Genomic DNA, 25,142 nt, shown 5'->3' on the forward strand with positions numbered 1-25,142 from the left:
TGTTTTCCACAGTAGCTGCACCAATTTGCATTCCCACAAACAGTGCACGAGGGTTCCTTTTTATCCACATCCTCACCAACTCTAAAATATTTTTTCAACCTAACAATATATCATGAACATCTTTTCTAAGTCAGAAAATATGATCTACATATTTTAACCACCTACCTATTAATGTATATTTAAATAACTTAGATGTTTTTGCTATGAAAAACAAGGCTAAAGTGAATATTTATCTACTTGTAACATATATATCTGTACCCAGTTATGTCATTATTGTGGTTTAAAACATGGATCTAAAGCCACACTGACTGGATTCATATCTTAGCCCCATGACTATATGACCTTGAGTAGTTTACTCAATCTCTCTGCTTCGATTCCTTCTTCCTTAAAGTGAAGATCATAATGGGCCCTACCTTGTAGAGTTGTAGTGATCCTTAAATGAGTTAATATATATAAATACTTAGTACCTGAGTCATTATTTGTGTTATCTAAATGTATGCTATTGTCATCATGATCATCATATCCTTGTTACTGTATGTATGTACACATTTCAAAAGTATATTCCCTATAAATTTAAAAAATTAGTTTGATGGATCATGAAATACATACATATTTTATGGTTTAATAGATGCTGTTAAACGGTCCTAAAAGATTATATCAATTCATTTTCTTCTAATAGTATTTTAGAGTATATTAAAGATTAAGACTGTTAAAGAATTTCTTCACATTTCTGCTAGCATTAGATATTATCAGTGTTTTTATTTTATTTATTTTCTAAAATATTTTATTTACTTATTTGAGAGAGAAAGAGAGCAAGAGATAGCATAAGCGAGGTGCAGGGCAGAGGGAGATACAGACTCCCCACTGAGCAGGGAGTCTGATATGGGGCTTGATCCCAGGACCCCAGGGTCATTATCTGAGCTGAAGGCAGACACTTAACTAACTGAGCCACTTGGGCACCCCTCAGCATTTTTATTTTTTGCTAGTTTAGACAAATGGTACCTGTTTGAATTTATTTGATTATTCTGTGAATTGATTATTTATTTGCTTTTTTTCCTATGGATTGTTTGTGTTTTCTTAATGCTTCCCAAGAAACTGTGTATTTTTCTATATCCCAAGTTTTTCACATAGGATATTCAGAGATGTAAATTTTTCTTCTTCTATGGCTTCTGATTTTGTTTTCATGTTAATATTATAATCTTACATCCCTATATTTTTTCTTGTTTTCTAGTTTTGTTTTTAAATCCATATTAGATTATTTTTGTCTATTATTTCATAATGTAAAAAACAGTACTTTCATAAATAAGTACTTATACACAAATGTTTATAGCAGCACTATTCACAATAACTAAAAGCTGAAGACAACCCAAATCTGTATCAACAAATGAATGGATAAAATGTGTGGTATACATAGACAATGGTATATTACTCAATCATAAAAAGGAAAGAAGTACTAACACAATGTACAGTATGGGTCCATCTCAGAAACACTGTGATGTATGAAAGAAGGCAGACACAAAAGGTCACATGTTAAAGAACGCCATTTCTCTGAAATATCCAGAAGAGGTAAATGCATAAAGAAAGAAAGCACACTAGTGTTTGTGGGTCAGGGAGGAGGAAGGACTAGGGAGTAACTACTTCATGAGTGTGAGGTTTTATTTGGGGATGATGAGAATATTTAGGAATTAGATGCATGTTGTGGTTGTACAACATTGTTGAATATTTAAGGCCACTGAATTAAACATTTAAAAATGTTTTTGTTTGTTTTGTTTGCTTTTTAAAAAAGATTTTATTTATTTGAGAGAGAGAGAGGAAAAGCACAAGCTGGGGGTTGGAAGCCAGAGGGAGAGGGAGAAGCAGGCTACCCCTTGCGAGGAAGCCACCCAGTCACCCCTAAAATTGTTATTTTTAAGTAATATATGTTTCAAAACAATTTAAAAAATAAAACCAAAAAACAACACTTTCTTCAAAATTCATTTTAAAGAAATGAATTCTACCTTCTACTTTGACCGTGATCAACTTTTGTATTATTCTGCATATGCTAATAGTTTTACATGGCCTGCTATGTAATTAATTGTATTAAACTACATAATTAGGTGTAGAGATTCATATTCCCAAGGTATTTATTTTAGCTAAGTTTCTTAATTCAGTTAATAATCTGGACAATGTATATAATATCTCTATAATTTCTTCTCTATGCATTTTAATTAAGTTCTGTCCTTCAGATTAGTTTATAAATAGGTAAAATCTATTTCTTCATCCCATCATTCAACAAAACTCTTGAAAAAAACAAAAAACAAAAAAAAACTCTTGAGTGGCTACTCTGCCAGACACTGTTGTAAGAGCTTGGAGATATAGTAAGGAACAAAGATTAAGCTCCTGCCCTCTAGGTGTTTATGTTCCAGCATCAGGGCACACAAATAAGATTAAAAAGTAAATGAACACAATTTGTGAGAGTGGTAATTGCTATAAGGAAATAAAAATAAGGTGATATGTTGGAGTGATGGCTGGGAAGAGTGCATTTAATGTACATAAACCTGTAAAGACAGAACAGAGAAGCTAGTGAGTACTGGGCCTAGTAGGGGTCAGGCTCTGTAGGAATAGATTGTCTGACTATCTATGGCTAAATGACGGGGAAACTGAGTAATATGTTGCTTTGAAAGCCATCTAAAGAATCCCCCCTCCCAATTCCTTCCCAGTCTATAACTCAGGAAGGCTTGGATTCTTTTTCTGGTAGAGAACCCATTTGGTGGACATTGCCTTAGCTGGCTTCCCTGGTTAGCAAGTTAGCTGTTCAAGAGCAGCTCCCTTCCTCTTAGATCAAAGTACAGATCAGGGTAGACCAGGTCTTAATTCCAGGGGAGACCAGCTGAGTAAGAAGAGAAGAAACAAACAAAGGGAAGTGTCTGAGAATCCTAAAGACTTCCTCTAGCTATTCTTTCCCCTCTCTCTCAGGCTAAGCTTTGGATCAACTAATGAGAAATTGATATTAAGGGGAATTGGAAATACTCTGTTCCCTGTGTCTTTTACATCTTCTAAATTTTTAAGTTACTAATACATTTGGGTAAATAAGTATCCATTTTTCATTTTTTAACAATAAACATGTTTTACCTATATAATTGGGGAAAGTGGTTTGTATTGTGCAAAGAAGGAAAAACAAATTTGTCTTTCATAATACTTTGTCATGGTCTTTTCTGAAACAGTTTTCGAAGATGCTATCACTTTATACATGATATTTAAAGGGATACGGTTTGTATGTTAGGCTGTTTCACATTTTTTCAGTGGTATTTTGGTAGCAGAAGTATGCACTGATGCAAAAGAGGCACTTTTATTCCTTGTTACCTTTTAAATTTGTTTCCTTTTTCTTTGTGCCAGATCAGACTGTTGTGAAGGTTATTGCTAGATTGTGTTTAATCTGAAAATAGAAGCAGTTTATCTTTGCAACAAGAAAGAGAAAGGCACCTTCATTTTAATCCTTCCTGCAGAAGAGAGGGCTAGTGCCCACTTGGGACTGAGCAATGTATTGAAATGCTTCACATGACCTAATTATTGTTCTGTTGCAGAGATTTGGAGTGAATATGTTAACGTGTTCATGAAGGCAATGTGTCTTTCTCCTCCAACAACTATTTTTCTTCCAGTGTAACCTTTCTAAGTGTAAAACTGAATTTTTAAAACTTAATCTATGTGGGGATCCCTGGGTGGCACAGTGGTTTAGCGCCTGCCTTTGGCCAGGGCGCCATCCTGGAGACCCGGGATCGAATCCCACGTCAGGCTCCCGGTGCATGGAGCCTGCTTCTCCCTCTGCCTATGTCTCTGCCTCTCTCTCTCTCTCTGTGTGTGACTATCATAAATAAATAAAAATTAAAAAAAAATAAAAATAAAAATAAAAAATAAAGCTTAATCTATGTGGATTGCCTTGTATTATCTCCTTTTTAACATATCTAAAATCAAATCTCATTTGGCTCACATAAATACAGTAGAATGATAGCTAATCTAAAAAAGAACATTTGGATTGGGTGTTCTATGCAAGTGTTGAATCACTATATTGTACACCTGAAACTAATATTACACTCTATGTTAACTAATTGGAATTCAAATAAAAACTTAAATAATAAATTTAAAAGAATATTTAAGAAATATCATACCAGGAAATACCCAGTTGACACCACTATTGCTGAGATAGGAGAGGTACCTGAAATCCCAAGTCTGAACTTGGAATGCATTTTTTAGAAATAATGTTATACACAGTGTAAGTTCTATACTAGAGTGAGTACTATAAATTTAACCATAAAAGGATTTCTTAGATTTTTGCAGGGGTAAGTATGGTTCATAAAATAGCTGAAAAGCAAACTGTACATGATAATTTGGGGATTATAAAGGTCAGGAAGAAAATGAATGAATGAATGTATGTATGTCAGGAAGTTTATCATGTCAACAGAAAAATTATCCCTACTGAATAGAATCCCAGTCATATGCGGTTAATTAAGAACTGGTAAATTGAGGGTACCTGGATGTCTTGGTCGGTTAAGTCTCCATCTCTTGGTTTCAGCTCAGGTCATAATCTCAGTGTTATGGGATTGAGTCCCCCTGTTGGGCTCCCTATTCCCTAAGGAGTCTGTTTGTCTGCCTCTTTCCCTCTGCCCCTTCCCCCACATGTGCAGTCTCTCTGTCCCTCTCTCTGTCTCTTTCAGTCTCTCTCTCAAATAAACAAATCTTAAAAAAAAAAAAATGGTGAAGTGGTTTCCATGATATCCCAAAAAATAACACAATAAATAAAGATAGTATCTTATTCTAAAATATCTGTAAATTGAGCAGCCCCAGTGGCCCAGCGGTTTAATGCCACCTTCCACCCGGGGTGTGATCCTGGAGACCCGGGATCGAGTCCCATGTTAGGCTCCCTGCATGGAGTCTGTTTTTCCCTCTGCCTGTGTCTCTGACTCTTTCTCTCTCTGTGTCTGCCATGAATAAATAAATAAAATCTTTTTAAAAAATAGAAATAAAATATCTGTAAATCAACTAAAATAGATGAGGTTTGCTAATTGCCTGGAGTTCTCTAGAGACTGTGATACGTGCTGCCAGAGAACATCCTCAATTCTTGGGAATCTCTACTGTTTTTTTAAGCTTTTGTATATGGCCTTTAATCTATGCTTACTATAGTAAGCTGGCTACAATTGTTTAAAAGACTTGAAATAGGGGCACCAGGGTGGCTCAGTCAGTTAAACATCTACCTTGGGCTCAGGTCATGGTCCTGGGATGAGGCCCACTTCCAGCTTCTGTAGGGGCCTGATTCTCCCTCTCCTTCTGCCTGTCACTCCCCCTGTTTGTGCTCTCTCTCTGTCAAAGTCTTTAAAAAAAGGAATTGAAATATATCGATATTAATAATAACAACTGTATTGAATAAAAATAAAAGGAAATTGCCTAAATAGATAACAATGTTATGCCATAATGTTATGATGACCATGCGTCAAATTCATGATAGTGATTTCCATAGGGAAGGGTGGGGAGAATTAGGGAAGTGTAGTAGGGAAAACATGTCACAGATTATTTTAGCTTTACATAAGCCCCCCCTTGTCCCCTTGATCTGTTACCTGCAGTCAACCACAATCCAGAAGCAAATGATCTTCCTTCTGATGTATCTTAGAAGGTCAGTAGTAGCCTAACACTATATCATAATGTCTATGTTATTCACCTCACTTGATTTTATCACACAGGTATTTTATCATATCACATCACAAGAAGGGTGAGCACAGTCCAATAAGATATTTTGGGAGAGAGAAACCACATTCACAGGATAATTAGTGTATTATAGTTGTTCTTTTTTATTATTGTTAATTTTTTACTGTGCCTAATTTATAAATTAAACTCTATCATAAGTATGTGTGTATAGGGAAAAACAGTATATATAGGGCTCAGTACTATCCATGGTTTCAGGGATCCCTGGTAGGGGATCTTGAAACACATATTCCCCCACCGATGGGGGTGGAGTGGAGACTGTTGTGTAAAATTTGGCTTCTTTTGTTTCATTTTGTTTTTAAAAGGACTTGAAACAAGTGTGGCAGAAATGTTAACATTTGTTTCTGAATAATGAAACACTTGTAATTTTTATTCTTTATATGTTTTCTGTTAAAAGCAAAGATAAAGGATAACTAAAGAATAAAAAACTTGAGATGATATAGTACCTATATAAAAAAAACTATGTAGTACCTATATAAAGAGCATTAATGGACACTTAAAAAACAGATAATATGTTTATGACTAAGAACTCTGAATAAGGGATGCCCGGATGGCTCAGTGGTTGAGTGTCTGCCTTCGCCTTAGGATGTGATCCCGGAGTCCTGGGATCAAGTCCCGCATTGGGCTTCCTGCTTGGAGCCTGCTTCTCCCTCTGCCTATGTCTCTGCCTCTCTCTCTGTCTCTCATGAATAAATAAATAAAATCTTAAAAAAAAAAAAAAAAGAACTCTGAATAAGATGGCATAGTCACATCTCCTAAAGTGAATTAAGAAGTAGCATATAATCTCACTAACAATCCAAATAGGATTTTAAGTGCAAGTGTTTGGTGGTTCAGTGGTTAAACTCAATGAACGCGTATATTTACGTATAATTGATTTGTAAAAAACAAAGACTGGGTAAAAATACTTGAGAACTTTATGATTATTGCCCAGTAGTGGTATTATAGGTTTTTATTTCTAATAATATTGTGTATTATCCAGATTTTCAAAATTGTAAAGTAAGTTGCTTTTGTCATTATAGTATGATGCCTTTGTTTTAGAATAATAAGTTTGCATGAGCCTTGGCATCCACTTTCTAGCTTATATAAGACTTGTGAAACAGTAGTTTGAGGTCCATGATAGGGGGGCACACAGAGCCTTTTTAACTTCAGTAATCAAACTGAAACAGGAAGACTGAATAAATGATTATCGTATATATTTGTTTATAGGCATTTAGAATTTCCTAAGAATATAACAGTCAATTTAACTTGATTTTCTTCCTTTCAAAGCCATATGAAGGATTAAGGCCTCAGGATCTTCGTAAATTGAAAGATATGCTTATTGTGGAGACTGCAGACATGCTTCAGGCTCCACTGTTTACTGCTGAAGCTTTACTTCGAGCTCACGGTAATGAAAAATGTCTTCCGTTTCTGATAACATGACTGCTTTTTGAAACTTTTCAGTGAAAATATGGCTATTTTATTAATTCAATGTAAAACCAAATAGTTTGTTAAACAGGCCTAAGTTGTTTTTTGCGTAGTGGTTACTGCAGGACCCAACACCCTCAGATCATTCTGTATTTTGAAGTACAAACTGGCTATAAATCATTGAAGAGAAATGAGAAATTTGTTTTTTAAAAATCAAGCTATTAAACCAGCTTATGGATTGTCTAATTTTAAAACTATGCCTGGTGAACGGAGTTGAAAGTTGGAATCTATAGTCCTAGTCCTAGTTTTAACATTAATTTTTATTTAAATCAATTAAATACCTAAGAATAATACTGTCCGTTATATTTATTTTATATAACATGTTTCTCAGCATGAAATGCACAAAGCAAACTTACAGAGTCAACACAAGAATATAATGTCCCTGTTAAGTTTTTTTGTTTTGGTGTGGGGAAATGGGGTTGTTTTTTCGTTTTCTTTAAGGAGATTACCTACCAATTTAGGAAAAGTACTCCGCTTGTTTTCAGTTCTCTGTAAAACTTAAGGTAGCCATTCTGGGAGTTGTCACATGGCTGAATTGGAACCTGTCATTGCACAGTTCATATTTGATATTTTGGCTGGTTTCAAAGATAATTTTTTTCTGATTTAAAAATAAGTGGCTATCCTAGGATAGTCTGGCTTACTTGTCTATTTGAACTATAAATCTGTATCATCTATACTAAAATAGAATGTCAACTTCCAAAATTTTTTATATAATCTTTTGATCAGAAGAAAACTTGAAATTCCATATTTCACCATCCCATGGTCATCACTGTGAATAATTTGGTATTAACTTTCTAGAATCCCTACCTTCAATATTGATATTTCCCAGGGTTCTGTACTTGAGACTCTTCCTACTTTATATGCCAGTGGCTCATAAATTTTAGTATGAATAAGGATTGCCTGGGAAACTAACCAGAGACTCCTATATTATTTCCAGAAAGTCTAAGTCACTAGGTGAGGGGTGGGGCTTAAAAATACATGTTGTAAAGACACCTACCAAGTGGACCAATCTCAGAGAAACATGGCTATATATGTTTATCTAATGAAACTGAAGGTTTCAAAAATCACCCAAACAATAAAAAGTACATCTACAGTCTGACTTTAATAATATTTGCCGTTGAGTTTCTAAATGTCTGTTTAATGTTTTCTCCTCAATCTAAGGATGTCCACACCTGAACTCCTCTTTTCTCCCACTGTACTGATACACGAGTGTCACAGTCATCAACTTACCCTGCCAGAAACTTGAAAGGCATACTTTACTCCTCCATGTCTGTTACATTTGGCCACAGTCTCATCATTTCTCTTAAGTGTCTCTCATCCTCCCACTCCTCCCTCCCCCCTCCCTCCTCTAGCTCTTGCCATTCCCATTGCCGCTGACTTAAATTCAGGCTGTCATTAGTTTCCATCTAAATCGTAGTCTCCTGAGTCCTGGTCTCCAGTGTTGTCATTCTTCTTTCACCCTATTAATTTTTCATATTGCCATTAGACTATTCTTTTAAAATGCACACCTGAGCATGTCGTTCCCTTGCTAAAAACCCTTCACTAGCTTTCCACAGAGTTAAAACCATCCATACTCTTAAGTAAACCTTCATGATCCAGATTTCTTTACCTGGCCTCTCAATCTCCCCATTTCTTTACTTACCCACTCTTGCTTGTCCTTAGTAACCACATCTTCCAGGAAACCTTTTCTGCTTCTGTGTTCCCAAGTCTTCCCTGAGGCCCTTCCTGTCTATTCCTGCTACATCTTGTGTCATCAGTTAGAATACAGTTTTATAGTAATCTCTTTATTTGCTTTTCCTCTAGATTAACCTGGGAGCTCTTAGAGGGTAGCTTTTATTGTTTTTTCTGCTGTTGTTTCCATAGTACCTAACATACATCAAGCTCTCAGAAAATGGTTATAAAATAAATGATATATAATAAATAATATACCTGAAATGTTATTTATATATACATTACTTCTGCATATATTGCATTGCCCAGAATCTAGTCACTTGGCCACACTTAACTGCAAGCAACAGTTCTATACTGGAGCATTTTTTGTGTACTCTTAACCATTTCTGCCACAGGTATCTACATTCACCTAGATACTGTATCATAACTCTAAGTTACGATATATAAAGAATCTAAGGCTAACCTTACCAAAAATTTTTAAAGGAACATTTTCATCTCTATACATTTATATTGTGTCATCAAGTATTGTTAAATGATCGACTCCAGGGGTACCTGGGTGGCTCACTTTGTTAAGCATCTGACTCTTGATTTTAGCTCAAGTATGATCTCATGGTTGTAAGTTTGAGCCCCACATCAGGTTCTGTGCTGGACATGGAGCTTATTTAGGATTCTCTCTCTCCCTCTCTCTCTCTCTCCACCCCACCTCCTTTGGCCCTCTCCCTCTAAATAAATTATCAACTCCATTTTTACTCTATTGATATTTCTGAAGTTACTTCTTCTGCACAATAGGGATCAGTTCTAATAAGGTGATATCTAGTTGAATTTTCTTATTTCGTAATATCCTGGGATAACTTTTTTGATAACTTATTTAAAAGTTCTATATTTCATTTCCCTATTAAGGCATAAAATAGAGGCTAGCAGGTTTTCAAATGGACATCTCTTCTATATTGTTTGAGTAATATCAGTGACAGTGACATTTGATAATCCAATAAAATTACAGAGATAACTGATGTTAGTGAATAAAATAGTGCGCAGAACTACAGTTTATACTGATTGTTCTCAAAACCAGGATAGGCTCTGTTTCAGAGCTATTAAACTGAACTGTTTGGAAGATTTATAGATTACATCCTTGGTAACATTCACTCAGCTTTACACAGGAAAATAGATTTGAGTATTATATTATCTGTTGTCAAATTTAATCTTTTTTTTTTTGTCAAATTTAATCTTAAGGTAAGGAAGTTGATCTAGATTAAGCAGAAGACTAAAATGTTTGGCAATATTTACTGAGCAGTAATTGAATTTTAAGGAGGACTCTGTTGGAATACAGTGGTTCTCTGAGTGTTTCCTCATTAATACAAGTAACATTTAATTGAATGCTACCTAACAGGAAAATAAGTAAAGTTTACAAAACATGAGACAAAGGATAATTTGCTTATGCTTAGAGTTAATTTATATTGAAGTATTTTTTTAAAACTCTTTGGAAGACTCATCATCTTCTCTAGGCAATTAAATGTCAGTGGTCTACATCTTCTCACTCTTCCCTCTTCCTAGGAAATGATAGCTTTTCCCAAGGTTTCTATAGGTATAGATTTCTCCCTCTGGACCAGACTTCTTTTCTTAGCTTCACACCCTTGTATATAACTACCTATTTTAAAGCATCTCTAGGATATCTCAAAAGCACCTTAAACCTATTATGTCTAAAACTAAAATCATGCTCTTCCCCTTCTACCTGATTCTCTGGTATTCCCTGTTTACATTGATGGCACCAACCAACCAGCAGGGTGAACCTGGAACACCAACTTAGACATATCATGTCCTTCAGACTCTTATGTCCTGTTGTCACCGAACTGTCACTTTTACCTTCCATGTCTTAAACTCTTCTCTTTTTCTTTATCTCCACTGCAACCAACCACCTGGCCCTAGCTTCCATCATCTCTCACTTACACTGCCCATCACCCTCCTATTTGAACTGTGTTCCCTCTACTCCTGCCCTATCCAGTTTCTTTGTTGTAGTCAGAATGATCTTTTCAAATCTGATCGTGACAACCTGTGCTTCCTAACCCCAAGCTCAAGTTCTCAGTGATTTCCTACTATTCCTGAGCTGACGATACAGTGTTATTTAAAAAGTCCTTCATGGGGGATTCCCAGGTGGCTCAGCCGTTTAGCACCTGCCTTCAGCCCAGGGCATGATCTTGGAGTCCTGGGATCAAGTCCCACCCACGTCGGGCTCCCTGCATGGAGTCTGCTTCTCCCTCTGTCTCTCTCCCTCTCTCCCTCTCTCTCTCTTTCTCTTTCTCTCTCTCTCTCATGAATAAATAAATAAAATCTTTTAAAAAAATAAAAAATAAGAGTCCTGCATTATGTAGCCCCTCCCTATTTTATTCAGCCTCATCTCACACAATGCTTTCCCTCTGATCTCCATGCTTATAGCTACATTGACCTTTGAATTTCACAAGGATGTCGTCTTCCCTCCTACCACAGGGTCTTTGAACATGCTGTGCACACCTGTCTAGAATGTATTTCCCACTCTTTTACTAGTTAACTCCCATTCCTCTTTCAGTTGTCCACTTCAAGCTGTTTCCCCAGAATCACCTTCTCTGACTGCTATTCTCTACCTGTCATAACACTCTGACAGTGATAATTTTTTTACGTAGTGTCTTTCTCCTTGCTAGACTGTAAGTTTCATGAAGGCAAGAGTCCTGCCTGATTATTCCTCCCATTGTATCCCTGCTGCCTGACAGTGCATGGCACATAAGACATTCAGTTAATATTTGCCAGGTAAATGATGTGACACAATCCAAGCAGGAGTTGTGCTGAAAAATATTCATAGTAGCTAAGTCTAAAATCTAGAATATTCAGTATCTAAAGAAATTATAGTAGTTCTTTTTTTCCCCCTTTATTAAAAAGTAACATAATAGATACTTCAGAAAAATAATCTTACTAGTCTAAGAAAAGTAATTTTAACTTTTTAAGTAAGTAATGAACTATCCAAGTACTAACATCCATGTAGCAACATTTCCTGGAATGCACCCATGCAGTTTTTTTTCACTTGTTGGATTTTTTTATCCTCTTTGTAATCTGACCCTTTCCCAATCTCATTTTCCATCTTCTCAAATGACAGCATGGTATGCTGTGACTTTACAGAACTGCTCATGTATCTTCATTATACTTCTGTGCCCTGGTCATATGGTTTACACAGCTGGAAATACACTTGCTGTATCCATATGGCATCTCTTGAGTCATAATTATCCTGTTAAGCCACCAAATACACTGATTTAATATGGTTGAAAAAAGTCTTGCATAGAAAATTTCCACAGCTATTTGTATTAGAGTGGTAAAATTGTATAGAATGTGTCTGTTTTGGATAATTGGTTCTATACGGCTCTTGACCCTATACTACATTGTGCTACAGTAGAAAGAAAACAGGCTTTGTAATCACAGAAATTGGTTTCAAATCTCACTATCTTTGTGAGCCTGGGCAAGTTATATAACTTCCCTGAGTCCTCATTTCTTCATCTAAATAATGATTGAAAAGTTTCTTGGAAGGAACAAGAGAAATAGTATGTGTAAAACAGCTAGCAAAAATAACTAGAAGTATTTACTTATTATTTTTAATGGGTAAGGTTTTTATGGCTCTGAACTTTATAACAACATGCTTCATTTGGTAATTTTAAAAGTGTTCAGTAGGAAGATCATCTTTTTTAGTTAGGTCAGATGTGAACTCAATACAGAATGCATACCTAATGCACTAAAACTTTTCATAACCATAATAATCCCTTCAGAAATTTCTTCTCCTTTCAAGCTGTTTATCAAATGATTTTTGGACTCATTGGCATTTTGATATGTTTATAATAAGCTATGTAACCATTTTGCAACTTGACACCAGTGAAACCAATTGCAAGTTTTACATATTTTTCTTGAAAAGAGTAAAATGCCTAAGTCAAATCTATGCCATGAAAATTTTTGTGACTTCCAGAAGTGATGTGTGAGGCACCACTTTTGATTATTAGTAGAAATGACTGGAAATTTTGATAATATTATTAGATATTGACATAGTTACAAACCACAGTAGATTATAAAAGTTTAAATTCTGTTTAAAAATATTAGTGAATTGGGGTGCCTGGGTGGCTCAGTTAAGTGGCTGACTCTTCATCTCAGCTCAGGTCTCAATCCTCAGAGTCATGCATTAGGTGCCACACTGGGCATAGAGCCTACTTTAATAAATAAGCAAATAAAAATAAAATATTTTTCTTAGGGCAGCCCTGGTGGCGCAGCGGTTTGGCACCGCCTGCAGCCTGGGGTGTGATCCTGGAGACCTGGGATCAAGTCCCACATCGGGTTCCCTGTATGGAGCCTGCTTCTCCCTCTGCCTGTGTCTCTGCCTCTCTCTCTGTGTCTATGAATAAATAAATAAAATCTTTAAAAAATATATTTATTAGTGGACATACCTAAATATTCATTTGCAATTATTAATTTGATATAAATAATTTTTCTTCCTTTAGATGGCCTATATCTCTTTATCTTTATTTTATTATTATGAAACTCTTAAAACATTACCATATTTCCTGTTTTTTGAGAGATACTCCATTTTTCTTAAAGACTGGGACCGGGAGAAATTACTTGAAGCTTGGATGTCCAACCCAGAGAACTGCTGCCAACGATCAGGTGTTCAGATGCCAACTCCACCACCAAGTGGGTATAATGCCTGGGACACACTCCCTTCTCCAAGAACTCCAAGGACTACACGTTCTTCTGTCACCTCTCCAGATGAAATAAGTTTATCTCCTGGGGATTTGGACACCAGTTTGGTATGGTTCAGTATTCACTGTGCTTCCTATAGTTTTGTGTTTAGTCTTTTAACTTTTAAATTATTTAATATTGTTTCATGGAAGGGGCACCTGAGGGACTCAGTTGGTTAAGTGGCCAACTCTTGGTTTTGGCTCAGGTCATGATCTCAGGGTTGTGAGGTCGAGCCCTGTATCAGGCTCATACTGAATGTGGAGCCTGCTTAAAATTCTGTCTCCCTGGGCAGCCCAGTGGCTCAGCGGTTTAGCGCCACCTTCAGTCCAGGGTGTGATCCTGGAGACTGGGATCGGGTCCCGCGTCAGGCTCCCTGTATGGAGCCTGCTTCTCCCTCTGCCTGTGTCTCTGCCTCTTTCTCTCTCTGTGTCTCTCATGAATAAATAAATAACATCTTTAAAAAAAAAAATTCTGTCTCCCTCTGTCTCTCTCCTTTTCCCTCTCCTCCCACCTGTGCCCCCCACCCCTCTGTGCTCTCACTCTCTCTCAAAAAAACAGAAAAAGAAAAAATATATATGTGTATGTGTGTGTGTGTGTGTGTGTGTGTATTTTGTTTTGTTTCATGGAACCTCTAATGTATTCTAGTAATTGAATCCTATATACCCTTCTTAAAGAGTTCAGTTATTTCACCCTTTGGTAAATATTCATTATCACAGAATATTTTTGCTATCTCTGAATTATAGATTGAGAAACAAAAGATTTTCTTCTCTCATTTCAAAACAGAAAACATAAAAGTTTGAGAAAGCCATCTACTTAAAATTTTTTTTATAAAATTTTTTTTATAAAATTTATATTTATACTTAAAATTTCTAGGTGCTTAAAGTTATAAACACACCATACTGAAATATCAGAAGTTGAGCTTGTTCGAAGCCTGGGTGTCTCAGTCAGTTAAGTGTCTGCCTTTGCATTTGACGGGATGAGCACTGGGTGTTATACTATATGCTGGCAAATCAAACTCCAATAAAAAAAATATACCAAAAAAAAGTGTCTGCCTTTGGCTCCAGCCATGATCCCAGGGTCTTGGGATCAAGTCCACCTCGGGCTCCCTGCTCAGTGAGGAATCTGCTTTTCCCGTTCCCTCTGCCTGCTGCTCCCCCTATTTGTGCTCTTTCTCTCTGTCAAATAAATAAATAAAATCTTTTTTAAAAAATAAATAAAAGTTGAGTTTGTGATAGGCACTTTAAGTAAAAATATGAAAAAAATTTATATTTCCTTGAAAATGCTCATGATGTATTGATAATTATGTAAATACAAAATTTCAATAAAGCTTTGGAGTGTATCATCTTGATACATTTCCATAATAAATGATTGCTTTTTATTGAAAAACAGTACTGCCACTGTCTACATTTTTAATTGGCATACCATTGGTATGCTGTTATAGGAGATTCTGACATTTCTTTAATAGTTCAGTCAGTCAAAATATGTGATAAAAATGAAAGCATTCTGGGTTTTATCTAGGCCTTCTTAGAAAATAGAATCCTGGGATACCTGGGTGGCTCAGCGGTTGTGTGTCTGCCTTTGGCTCAGGGCGTGATCCTGAAGTCCCGGGATCAAGTCCCGCATCGGGCTCCCTGCATGGAGCCTGCTTCTCCCTCTGCCTGTGTCTCTCATGAATAAATAAATAAACTCTTAAAAAAGAAAATAGAATCCTACTTCTATAATTTGCATCTGTAATGTTGGAATGTTTGCTTCTAACAAGTCACTGTTTAGAAGATACATAGTTTTATAGTGGGGTTCCCTTGGGTGGAAATCATTAAATTGCTACTCAGAATAGCCTGAGTTTTTATGTTGAAAACACAAAGTTGCTCTGTTTTTGTAGACTTTCTGGAATGAGTATAGACTAAAGGACATGATAATTGAAGTGGTTATTTTGCAATGGACAATTTGATTTTGGCCTGAATAGATTTTTTAATGGTTGTTTCTTATACTTTCTTTCCCAAGTGCATAGTTACTGATAAATAAATAAATTTGGAATTTAAGAGTTTGACTTGTGCATGAAAAACATTTAAATCCCTTAATAGGGATGCCTGGATGCCTCAGAGATTAAGCTCTGCTTTCGCTCAGGGCGTGACCCGAGAATTCAGGGATCGAGTCCCACATCGGGCTCCCAGAGGGGAGCCTGCTTCTCCCTCTACTTATGTCTCTACCTCTCTCTCTGTATCTCTCATGAATAAATAAATAAAATCTTTAAAAATAAATTAAAAATTAATCCCTTAATAGTTTATAATCAAGTAGGCATGACATTTGTTATTCAGTCAGAAATAGGCACACTGACTTTAATAACCTCCTTTATAACTGAAACACTTAACTTTATGATTACTATAGCAATATTTTTGCCTTAAGCTAGTGAACAAATACATATGTCGTTGTCTATGACTTCGTTTAAATCGTTGCTCTTCTTCATCTCCAGTGTGACATTTGTATGTGCAGTATTTCTGTATTTGAAGACCCAGTGGATATGCCCTGTGGACATGACTTTTGTAGAGGATGCTGGGAGTCGTGAGTATATGTGCAACTTAGTATTTCTTACTGCATGAGAACACTGATTTGGTAATAAAATTGCCTGCTTTTGATATTCAGTGATATGGATTATTCATACTGGTTTCAGAGTTGCACTGAAATATACTTTACTGCTAAGGAAGAATATTATATCTAATGTAAATTTCAAGCCTACACCTAAATGTCAAGAATAAGTATTTTTTATATTCTAATAACTTATAAGCATTTGTTTTATGTTTTCTTTACATTTTTTGTGACAAATAAATAGCCTTTAAAATCTGTAAGAATATGAATGTTTAAAATTCCTTTTTAATCAATTCAAAGTTTGGCGTCTCTTCTAGACATGGTGGGGTACAAATGGGATACTTATTTTGTTTCTCATATTTGTCTCTCTTCTCCTGCCCATTATCTTGTCAAGATTTAGACTCTATACCATCCCTTAATTTTGCTCTAATGTTGCACTTTTCAAGAGAGGTTTACCAACAAAACAAAGGAGAAGATCAATATAATTAATGAGAATACAATATTATATTATCTTTGCAGCACATAAATGATCAAGCAAAGCATGTCATAAGTAATTAAGGAAATCTTAAAACTCAGAAGTTTTCAAACTCTTCTTTTTGTTGGAGTACCAGATTCCAAGTGGAGGGAGCTGGGGGAGTACCATGTTGGGCGAGAGAACAAAAACCTGAGCAAATTTTCTATTGTTTCCTTAAATAGTTATATTGACATATAATAGACTACATATTTAAAATAAATAATTTGATAAGCCTTGACATATGTACACACCCATGAAATCATTAACACAATCAAAATAATGAATATACCCATTACCCCCAAAGTTTCTTCATTTCTCCTTGAAATCCCTCCCACCCTTCTCTATCTGCCTCCCTCATCCTCCCACCACCTCCTCCTTCCCAATTTTCTAGACAACACTTATCTTTCGGTCACTCTTATTTCATTTTGAATACATTTTCTTTTCCTCTAAGTCAGGATATGGAGGAAAATTTCATTTGGAGGGGGGAAATATTATGGTTTCCTAAAAAGTCAGAATAAATGAGAGTAACTGGTCATTGTTCTTAAAACATAGACTAGATTCTACCCTGAGTCTAATTCGATAAGATCAAACCAGTACAACTGATACATAAACTGATCAGCAAGGGTCAAGTTTACAATCCAAAGCTAACTTTGACCTAATTATGAATGCAGAAAATCTGCCACAGGTACAGTACTTTATTTAGCTTAAAATTGTTAATTCTGTTGTATTAGTGAGTATTTTCTGGAATCTTCCAAGTTTGCTACTGTTGACTGTGGTTTCTGTGTGAAAACTGAGCCTCCCCAAGGGATTTACTTGAATTTTTTGAACTTCCTTTACCTCCTTCACCATACTTGTATCACAGGAACCATCTCCCATACTCATCACAGACTAGCCATGGGAAGTTTATGGTAAGATTCAAATTTGAAAAATCTAATGATTATTTTCTGTGTTACTTTATCAACCTGCCTAGGATTCCCCTCCTTTCATCCTACCAGTAGTTCTTGTCAAATCAAGCAGCAGGAAAACAAGTTCCAGGTTGGGTGGTTTGTTCATTGATAAAATCATTTTTAAAATAATTGTTGTCCTTTCATAGGCATGTAGAAAAGAAACTTCTTTGTTGAAGAAACAAGAAAGGAATTTTAAAAATCGTTAGGTAGTTCAAAAACTGAATTAATTTTACTCTTCCTACTCCATAATATTATCAATCCAATAGATGCTTTGAAGTATCTACTTCAAGGACTTAAATGAAAGGGAAATAATTATTTTCTACCCAGCCTAGATTATCCTTCCTGCTACTTATTAGTTGTTGATTTAGGTAAGTGGTAACCTCCCTGTGCCTCAGTTTCCTTATCTATAAAATGGTGATAATAGTAAGTACATCATAGGATTACTGTCAGACTGTTAGATGGCTTAATATATGTAAAATGCTTAAAACAAATAGGGCCTGGCACATAGTTACCACTCAATAAATGATAGTTATTATCCTCTTCATAAGGATGATTGGCCTACAAGATAAAAACATGGGTAAAGTTTGCCCCAGATTTCTCTGTCAACTTTTTTCCTTGACATGACAAGCTCACTTAATTCATCTTCCAGAAAAGTCTATAAAACCAAGTCCAAGCAATCATCATTTGTTGTTGCTCTTTCAAATAAAAATAATGTTTCATGATAAAAGCAGGTAGGTCTACTTGTAACTTAAACAGTTTCCTAAGTGCTTTTCCTTGAGACAGCCACCTTGCTTTGTTTGGTATGCCCCGGAAGTTCATTATGCTTAAATTCCCCATTCCTTTTGCACAGAATACCCAAAAGATGTATACTTGTGAGTTAACATTTAATATAATAAACTAAATAATCAATAAAATTTATTAATAATTAACGAGTAATTCATAATTTTTATTACTCCGTCAAGGATATTCTTAAATGAAACTGGCTTTTTTTTTTCTTTAACTGCAAGTGGAAAGCAGTGAAAAATATAAAATCTACCAGTGTAGTTTTAGTACCACTGCCATGATTCATGCTAAGGCACTAGCAGTTTAAATAAAACAGTTTTATTTTTTTATTTTATTTTATTATATTTTGATTTTATTTTTTTTTATTAATTTTTATTGATGTTCAATTTACCAACATACAGAGAAACACCCAGTGCTCATCCCGTCAAGTGTCCGCCTCAGTGCCCGTCACCCATTTCCCTCCACCCCCCGCCCTCCTCCCCTTCCACCACCCCCAGTTCGTTTCCCAGAGTTAGGAGTCTTTATGTTCTGTCTCCCTTCCTGATATTTCCCAACATTTCTTTTCCCTTCCTTTATATTCCCTTTCACTATTTTTTATATTCCCCAAATGAATGAGAACATACACTGTAAAACAGTTTTAATACATACCATTATGAAAATAGTTTTGACCTCATAAATCCCCTGAAAAGTCTCAGGTCCACAAATCACACCTTGAGAACTGCTGCTCTCTAGTATTTCCCCTAATATTTCATCCATCTTTATTTCTGCCAAATTGTTTTTCCTGACACACAGTATTACAGGTAATTTTTACCTGACAACTAAGACACAGAATGCCCTTCTGTTGGGATATGGCAGAGTTTTATGATGCTTGTGTGGTTTTTAAATCATATTGAAAAACGGGGTAAGATTTTAAACATGTTGAATTTTAAATGCATATGAGACATTTAAGGAAAAACATTGTGTGTAGTAAAAATCTGTAGCTAAGAAGGGAGATCCAGGCTTTAAATTTCAGAGTCATCAGCATGTAGGTGATAGTTTTAAGTTGAGAATATTTAGATCACCCAGAAAGATTGAATGAAATGAGAAGGAGGGGAGAGTTCTGGTGTGAAAACCCTAGAGAACAATAAAACATAAATGATCAGGAGAGTAAAAAGCACTAGTGAGAAAGACAAATAAGGATCAACCAAAGGTAAGAAGAATATGCCAGAGGGAAAAAATAAGTCCTAGAAGCCAGAGAAAAGAGAGAATCTGAAAGAAGGAACTGTTTAGCAGTGTGTGATGCTCCAGAGAAGTCAAGGCAGATAAAAACAGAGAGGTCTTGAATCCTTGGGCTAATGGGTAGTCTTAATGGCCTTGTTAAGAGCTGGCCATTCGGTGAAGAGGTTATAAAAGCCAGAGTATCGCAGGTTGAGAAGTCAGTGGGATGGACTTGAGGAAGAAATGACAAATCATCAAACTATTTTGTCAAGAAACTGACATGAAAGGAAAGTGGAGCTAAAAAGAATCATTTAATTGAGAATGTTTCAGGGTAGGAAAAACTTGAGCATATTGACTGTGTCAAAGAAAAGACCAGTGAGGGAAGGACAGATAGAGAGAGGATATTTCTGGATTGTGCAAATTCTGGAGCTGGCCAGAGTTTTTATGGATTAGCTTGGGGATAAAGGAGGAAGCCCTCTTTCACTGAAATGAGTGAGAAGAAGGCAAAGATAGCTAAAGATATGGCTAGCTGTGGGGTGTAGCAAGGAGGATATTAAGAGAGGGCTCTGTTTTCTTTGAAGTACCAGATGAAATTGCTGAAGAAGGTGGAAATGGGGCAGAAGGAGCAGATCTGATGATGTCTCAGTTAGCTTGATTTTTTTATTTTTAAGTGCAGTTAAATTAAGACACTGAGAACCAAAGGAAAATACTGCAGGCAGAATAGTCAAACTGTTGATGGTGATCCCTAGAGAATGGTGACTTAATTGCTTGTTTTTTCATTTATTTTCTCTAGGTTTAAGTGTTAAATCACACTTCAAAAACTCATTTGTTTTCTTGTTTTTTCCGTAGGTAATAATAATAATAATAATAATAATAATAATAAAACCCTTGCTAAAATTTATGAATTCTTATTCTATGCCAGGCACCATCCAGATAGTCATACATATTATATCATATAATCTGTATAACAACCCCAAGAAGCACTTACTATTATCTCCATTTTACAGATAGTGAACCTAAGGGGCAAAACAGGTAAATAAATTGCTGAAGATCATGCAACTTGTTAGTGACAGACCTGGAATTCTCTAACTCAAAATCCTCCTCCTTAATCACTTAATTCACCTTGGGCTAGATTCCTGCCACTCTCCAGGAGACCTTTTCCCTGCTATCTTAACTAGTATACCTAGAATAGGACATGCAACTTAATATTCGTCTAAATGAAATATAAGCAAAAAGTCTTTTCTTCAAAAAGTATGCTATCTTCCAGTGCCACTCCCAAATATCATGGATTATCCATGACTTAATTTTCTATAATTGCTCCCTTTTCTTTAAATGTATAGAATATTGAAAATTGAGCATGACCTTTTTAAACCATTCATTTCTAAAATTTTAATGTTAAATATATTGTTTCAGTTTTTGGAGGATAAAGCAAAAGAGGAACATGTAAAAACTATATATATAACATAAATATGAGTATATATTCACATAATATGTGTATGTGTATAAATGAATGAATGGTCGGGCAGGTAGTAAGTGTTCAATATGTTTGTGAGTTATATGAATCAGTGTATTACAATTGATAATCCATATTTTGTTCATTGGTGCTATTTTAATTATACTCTAACCAAAAATTCAGCATAAAGAAAAACTTCTTAGAATGTGCAAATAAATTATGGTCTTCCTTTTTTTTCTATCAATTGATAATTTTAATAGGTTTTTGAATCTGAAAATTCAAGAAGGTGAAGCTCACAACATTTTCTGCCCTGCATATGATTGCTTCCAACTTGTGCCTGTGGATATCATAGAAAGTGTAGTTTCTAAGGAAATGGACAAACGATACCTACAGTTTGATATTAAGGTATCCTGCCAGTCAACTGATTTCCATCATTTTAATTTTATTAAACCTATATAACACATTTTGATTTTTGTTTTATTTTTGAAAACACATAAAATTTTGGACTCTGACTTTTATCTCCCAGAAAAACTTCATGAAGGAATGGTGACATTAGTGAAAGTTTTAAGCTAAAGTATTAGTAGGTTTTTTTAAAGATTTTATTTATTTAATTGTTTGTTTATTTAAGAGAGAGAAAGAGAGCATGCATATGCATGTAAGTGGGAGGAGGGGCAGAGGAAGAGGGAGGGAGAGAATCTCAATCATTTCCACGCTCAGCACAGGGCTTGATCTTACAACCCTGAGATCATGATCTGAGCCAAAACAAGAGTTGGACACTTAACAAACTGAGCCATCAGGTGCCCTAAAGCATTTTGTTATAGTCATGATAGATATAAAAGTAAAAAGCTGAAGTAGTAAATCACAAAAATAGAATTTGTTCAAAACTATTTACTAATTTGCCTGTTGCACTTTTAAAACTGATTGATCAAGACAGTGTTCAAAGTAGATAGTACCTATTTGCAGTTTTCCAAAAGACACATATTTTAAACTTCTAAATAGAAATATTCAGAAATAAAGATTATCAACTTGGAATGGGTTTTTTTCAAAGAATAGTTTCATTTTTATTTTTTTTCTGTCTTTATTTCCATTTAAGAATTGTCTGTCCAGGGCAGCCTGGGTGGCTCAGCAGTTTAGCGCCAGCCCAGGGCATGACCCTGGAGACCCAAGATGGAGTCCCAAATCAGGCTCCTTGTGAGGAGCCTGCTTCTCCCTCTGCCTGTGTCTCTGCCTCTCTTTCTCTCTGTGTCTCTCATGAATAAATAAAATCTTTTTTTAAAAAACAAAAGAGTTGTCTGTCTAAAAGTATGCAAGTTGCTTTCTTGTGTGATTTAAAAATTGCACTTTGGGGGTGTCTCGGTGGCTCAGTCAGTTAAGCATCCAACTCTTGATTTCAGCTCAAGTCATGATCTCCAGGTCATGAGATTAAGCCTGACTTGGGCCCTGCGGGGAGTCTGCTTAAGACTTTTTTCTCTCCCTCTCCTTCTACCCCTCCCCCCACTCACAGGCATCTGCTCTTGCACTCTCTGTTTCTTAAAGAAAATTTTTTTGACTGCTTTGTGCAGATTTTTTGTACTTTAAACTATGACATATGAACTTTTCAAAAAGATGCCCTATTTCATAACAAAGCATCATAATACTGATTTTTAGGTATTATTAGGGTGCCGTTTAGAAATTTACAGTTCAAATGCAACTAATAGTCTTATAATTGTTTTCCATCAGAAAAGCAGTACGTTGTATGAGAGAACATTTTTAAAATACACATTTTCTGTGTGAATAATTGCATTTTTATTTCATCATCTACCTGGTTTTTAGATTTAAAAAAAAAAAACATAAATTTAAAAAGTCACGTTGTTACTAAGGTAATTACCTCTTTTTTCCTTCTTACTAATTTCCATACTTTCTGGTACTAAATTAAGTATTTCTTGAGCTTGATTACTCCTTGTTTTTTATTTCATTCTTTTTTTTTCTCTAAAGTAAACTGACCTGCGATACACTCTGAAAATTAAGAGGTAATATATTTCTATTGTGTTTTATTATTGCTGTTTCAACAGGCCTTTGTTGAAAATAATCCTGCCATTAAATGGTGTCCTACTCCAGGCTGTGAAAGAGCAGTCAGACTTACAAAACAAGGATCAAATACATCTGGGTCTGATACACTCAGCTTTCCCTTGCTCAGAGCTCCTGCTGTGGACTGTGGAAAAGGACACCTCTTCTGCTGGTCAGTATAAGACAAGTTGGAATCAGCCTAATCACCTTTCTAATAGATTTTAAAGAGACTTTGCACCTTGAATTAGGCCTTTAAAGTGTATATTTTATATCATTCTTTTTAAATTAAAAAATGTATAATGAATAGTCATAGCTTAATTTGTTTTGTGCTTGATGTGTACCAAGCATTGTGCCAGATATTTTCATATATTGAATTCTCCCAACAATGCTATGAGTTGAGTTGAGTGTTATTATTACACCCATTTTATAGATAAACTCAAGCATAGAGAAGTTGCCCAGGGTCATATAGCTGAGAAATGGCAAAAATAGGATTAGAGCCCAGCTCTGATTTCAGAGCCCATGCCCTTAAACTTTAGTAATAAATTGCTGAAAATAGAGCATGTTTAGAGCTTAACTTTTTTTCTTAAAATTGAAGACTCCAGCATGGAGTCTTCATGGATGCCCAGAATTAACTAAAACAGTTTTCCCAAATTTTTATCCTAGGCCCCAACAAGTAAGATTTTGCCATAGTAGGTTTTGGAGTAGGACCCCAAAGAAGAAGCTCATAGGTGGTTCTAATGCACAGTCCTAGTTAAAAATCACTTTGTATGTCTACTCAATAAGTATGAACTGATGATAAATAGCAATGGATAGCCTTTATAATTGTATAGTTAATTATGTCTGACATCACCATTCTGCTTTATTCAGAATAGATGTAATGACAATTAACTGTTTGTTTTTTTAGTAATTAAATAATCAGAAAAAGAACAGAATTTGTTCTCCTTTTTTCTCATTTCCAGATTTATTGCATATGCAAGGATATACTTTAGATGGATATAAGACTCTACTTACTTATCAGAAACCAAAGTCAACTTTATTTTTCTCTGATCTTAGCAAATCTTCTCTTTTTATCTTCTAAATGCTTTACTAATTTATATTTTCCTTTTTTATAGCTTCCCCACCAATCCTCTAAATTAGCCTTTTTTTCAACTAGGATGCTACATGAACCAGAGAACTCAGAAATCGATTTATGTAATAACTTTTCTCAATTTTCACAAGGATAATACATGATTAGTATCATTTCATTTCATTTATTTTTAGGCTTTTAAAAAATATTTATTTACTTGAGAGAGAGCTAGAGAGGGCCACAGAGAGAGAGAGAAGAACCTACAATTAGCATTAGAATCCTCTCTGGTTTCTGTGGTCTAGTTTTTACTAAATTTTACTTCTGATTAGCTTTCACTTTTTGGTGTTCTTCCCCACCTTTGTATGTGCAAGTAGTAAGTTTGATTTGACTAAACATTGCAAAGCTAAGTGGAAAAACCTACCAATATAGTTAGACTGTATGAATGAGTCTATAAACATATATGTTGCTGTAAACTGTACATTTCTAGACCAATGTTTGGAGAAATGTATTAGCTTATTCTTTGTCACACTCCAAAATATCAGGCTGGTTATATTCAAGATTAATTAGAGATGATGTCCCAAGACCACAGGCCCTCTTTTGAATTTTATCCCAGTTCAGGGGATCTGTGAATGGCCAGATGGATTCAAGGTCACTTTTGGTAATTATTTACTCTTTCTCCTGTTCAGAAGAGTAGCAGAGAGCTTAGCAAATAGAATCATCATTTTCTGGATATAGCTATTCTCTATTCCAATTTAATTCTAGTATTCTGGGATTTTTACATTGACTGCTTCACCTCTGTAGGCATTAATTTGCAGTCTCTGTTTTTACATTCTTATCTTCCTATTCTTACTCATGTAGTATAAGAGCTTTACTTATAATCAGAAATTTCTATAAATTAAAAAAATTCTAAATAGAATTCTACTGCCCTTATTTACTATTTCAAAG

The 25,142-nt window shown here is 35.3% G+C and overlaps 1 protein-coding gene across 6 annotated transcripts in view; it reads left to right on the top strand.

Moving 5' to 3' along the window:
• ANKIB1 (ankyrin repeat and IBR domain containing 1) overlaps nt 1–25,142 on the top strand; it is a 133,587-nt gene that overhangs the window by 71,614 nt on the left and 36,831 nt on the right. For all 6 annotated transcript variants that reach the window (XM_026003743.2, XM_026003747.2, XM_026003746.2 and 3 more), the window contains 5 exons: nt 7,000–7,117; nt 13,468–13,676; nt 16,079–16,167; nt 21,346–21,490; nt 23,137–23,303. In XM_026003743.2, the coding sequence (XP_025859528.1) occupies nt 7,000–7,117; nt 13,468–13,676; nt 16,079–16,167; nt 21,346–21,490; nt 23,137–23,303 (728 nt within the window). The remainder of the gene's footprint in view (nt 1–6,999; nt 7,118–13,467; nt 13,677–16,078; nt 16,168–21,345; nt 21,491–23,136; nt 23,304–25,142) is intronic.

This window comes from Vulpes vulpes, chromosome 7 (genome assembly GCF_048418805.1).
Source record: "Vulpes vulpes isolate BD-2025 chromosome 7, VulVul3, whole genome shotgun sequence".
Lineage (NCBI taxonomy): Eukaryota > Metazoa > Chordata > Mammalia > Carnivora > Canidae > Vulpes > Vulpes vulpes.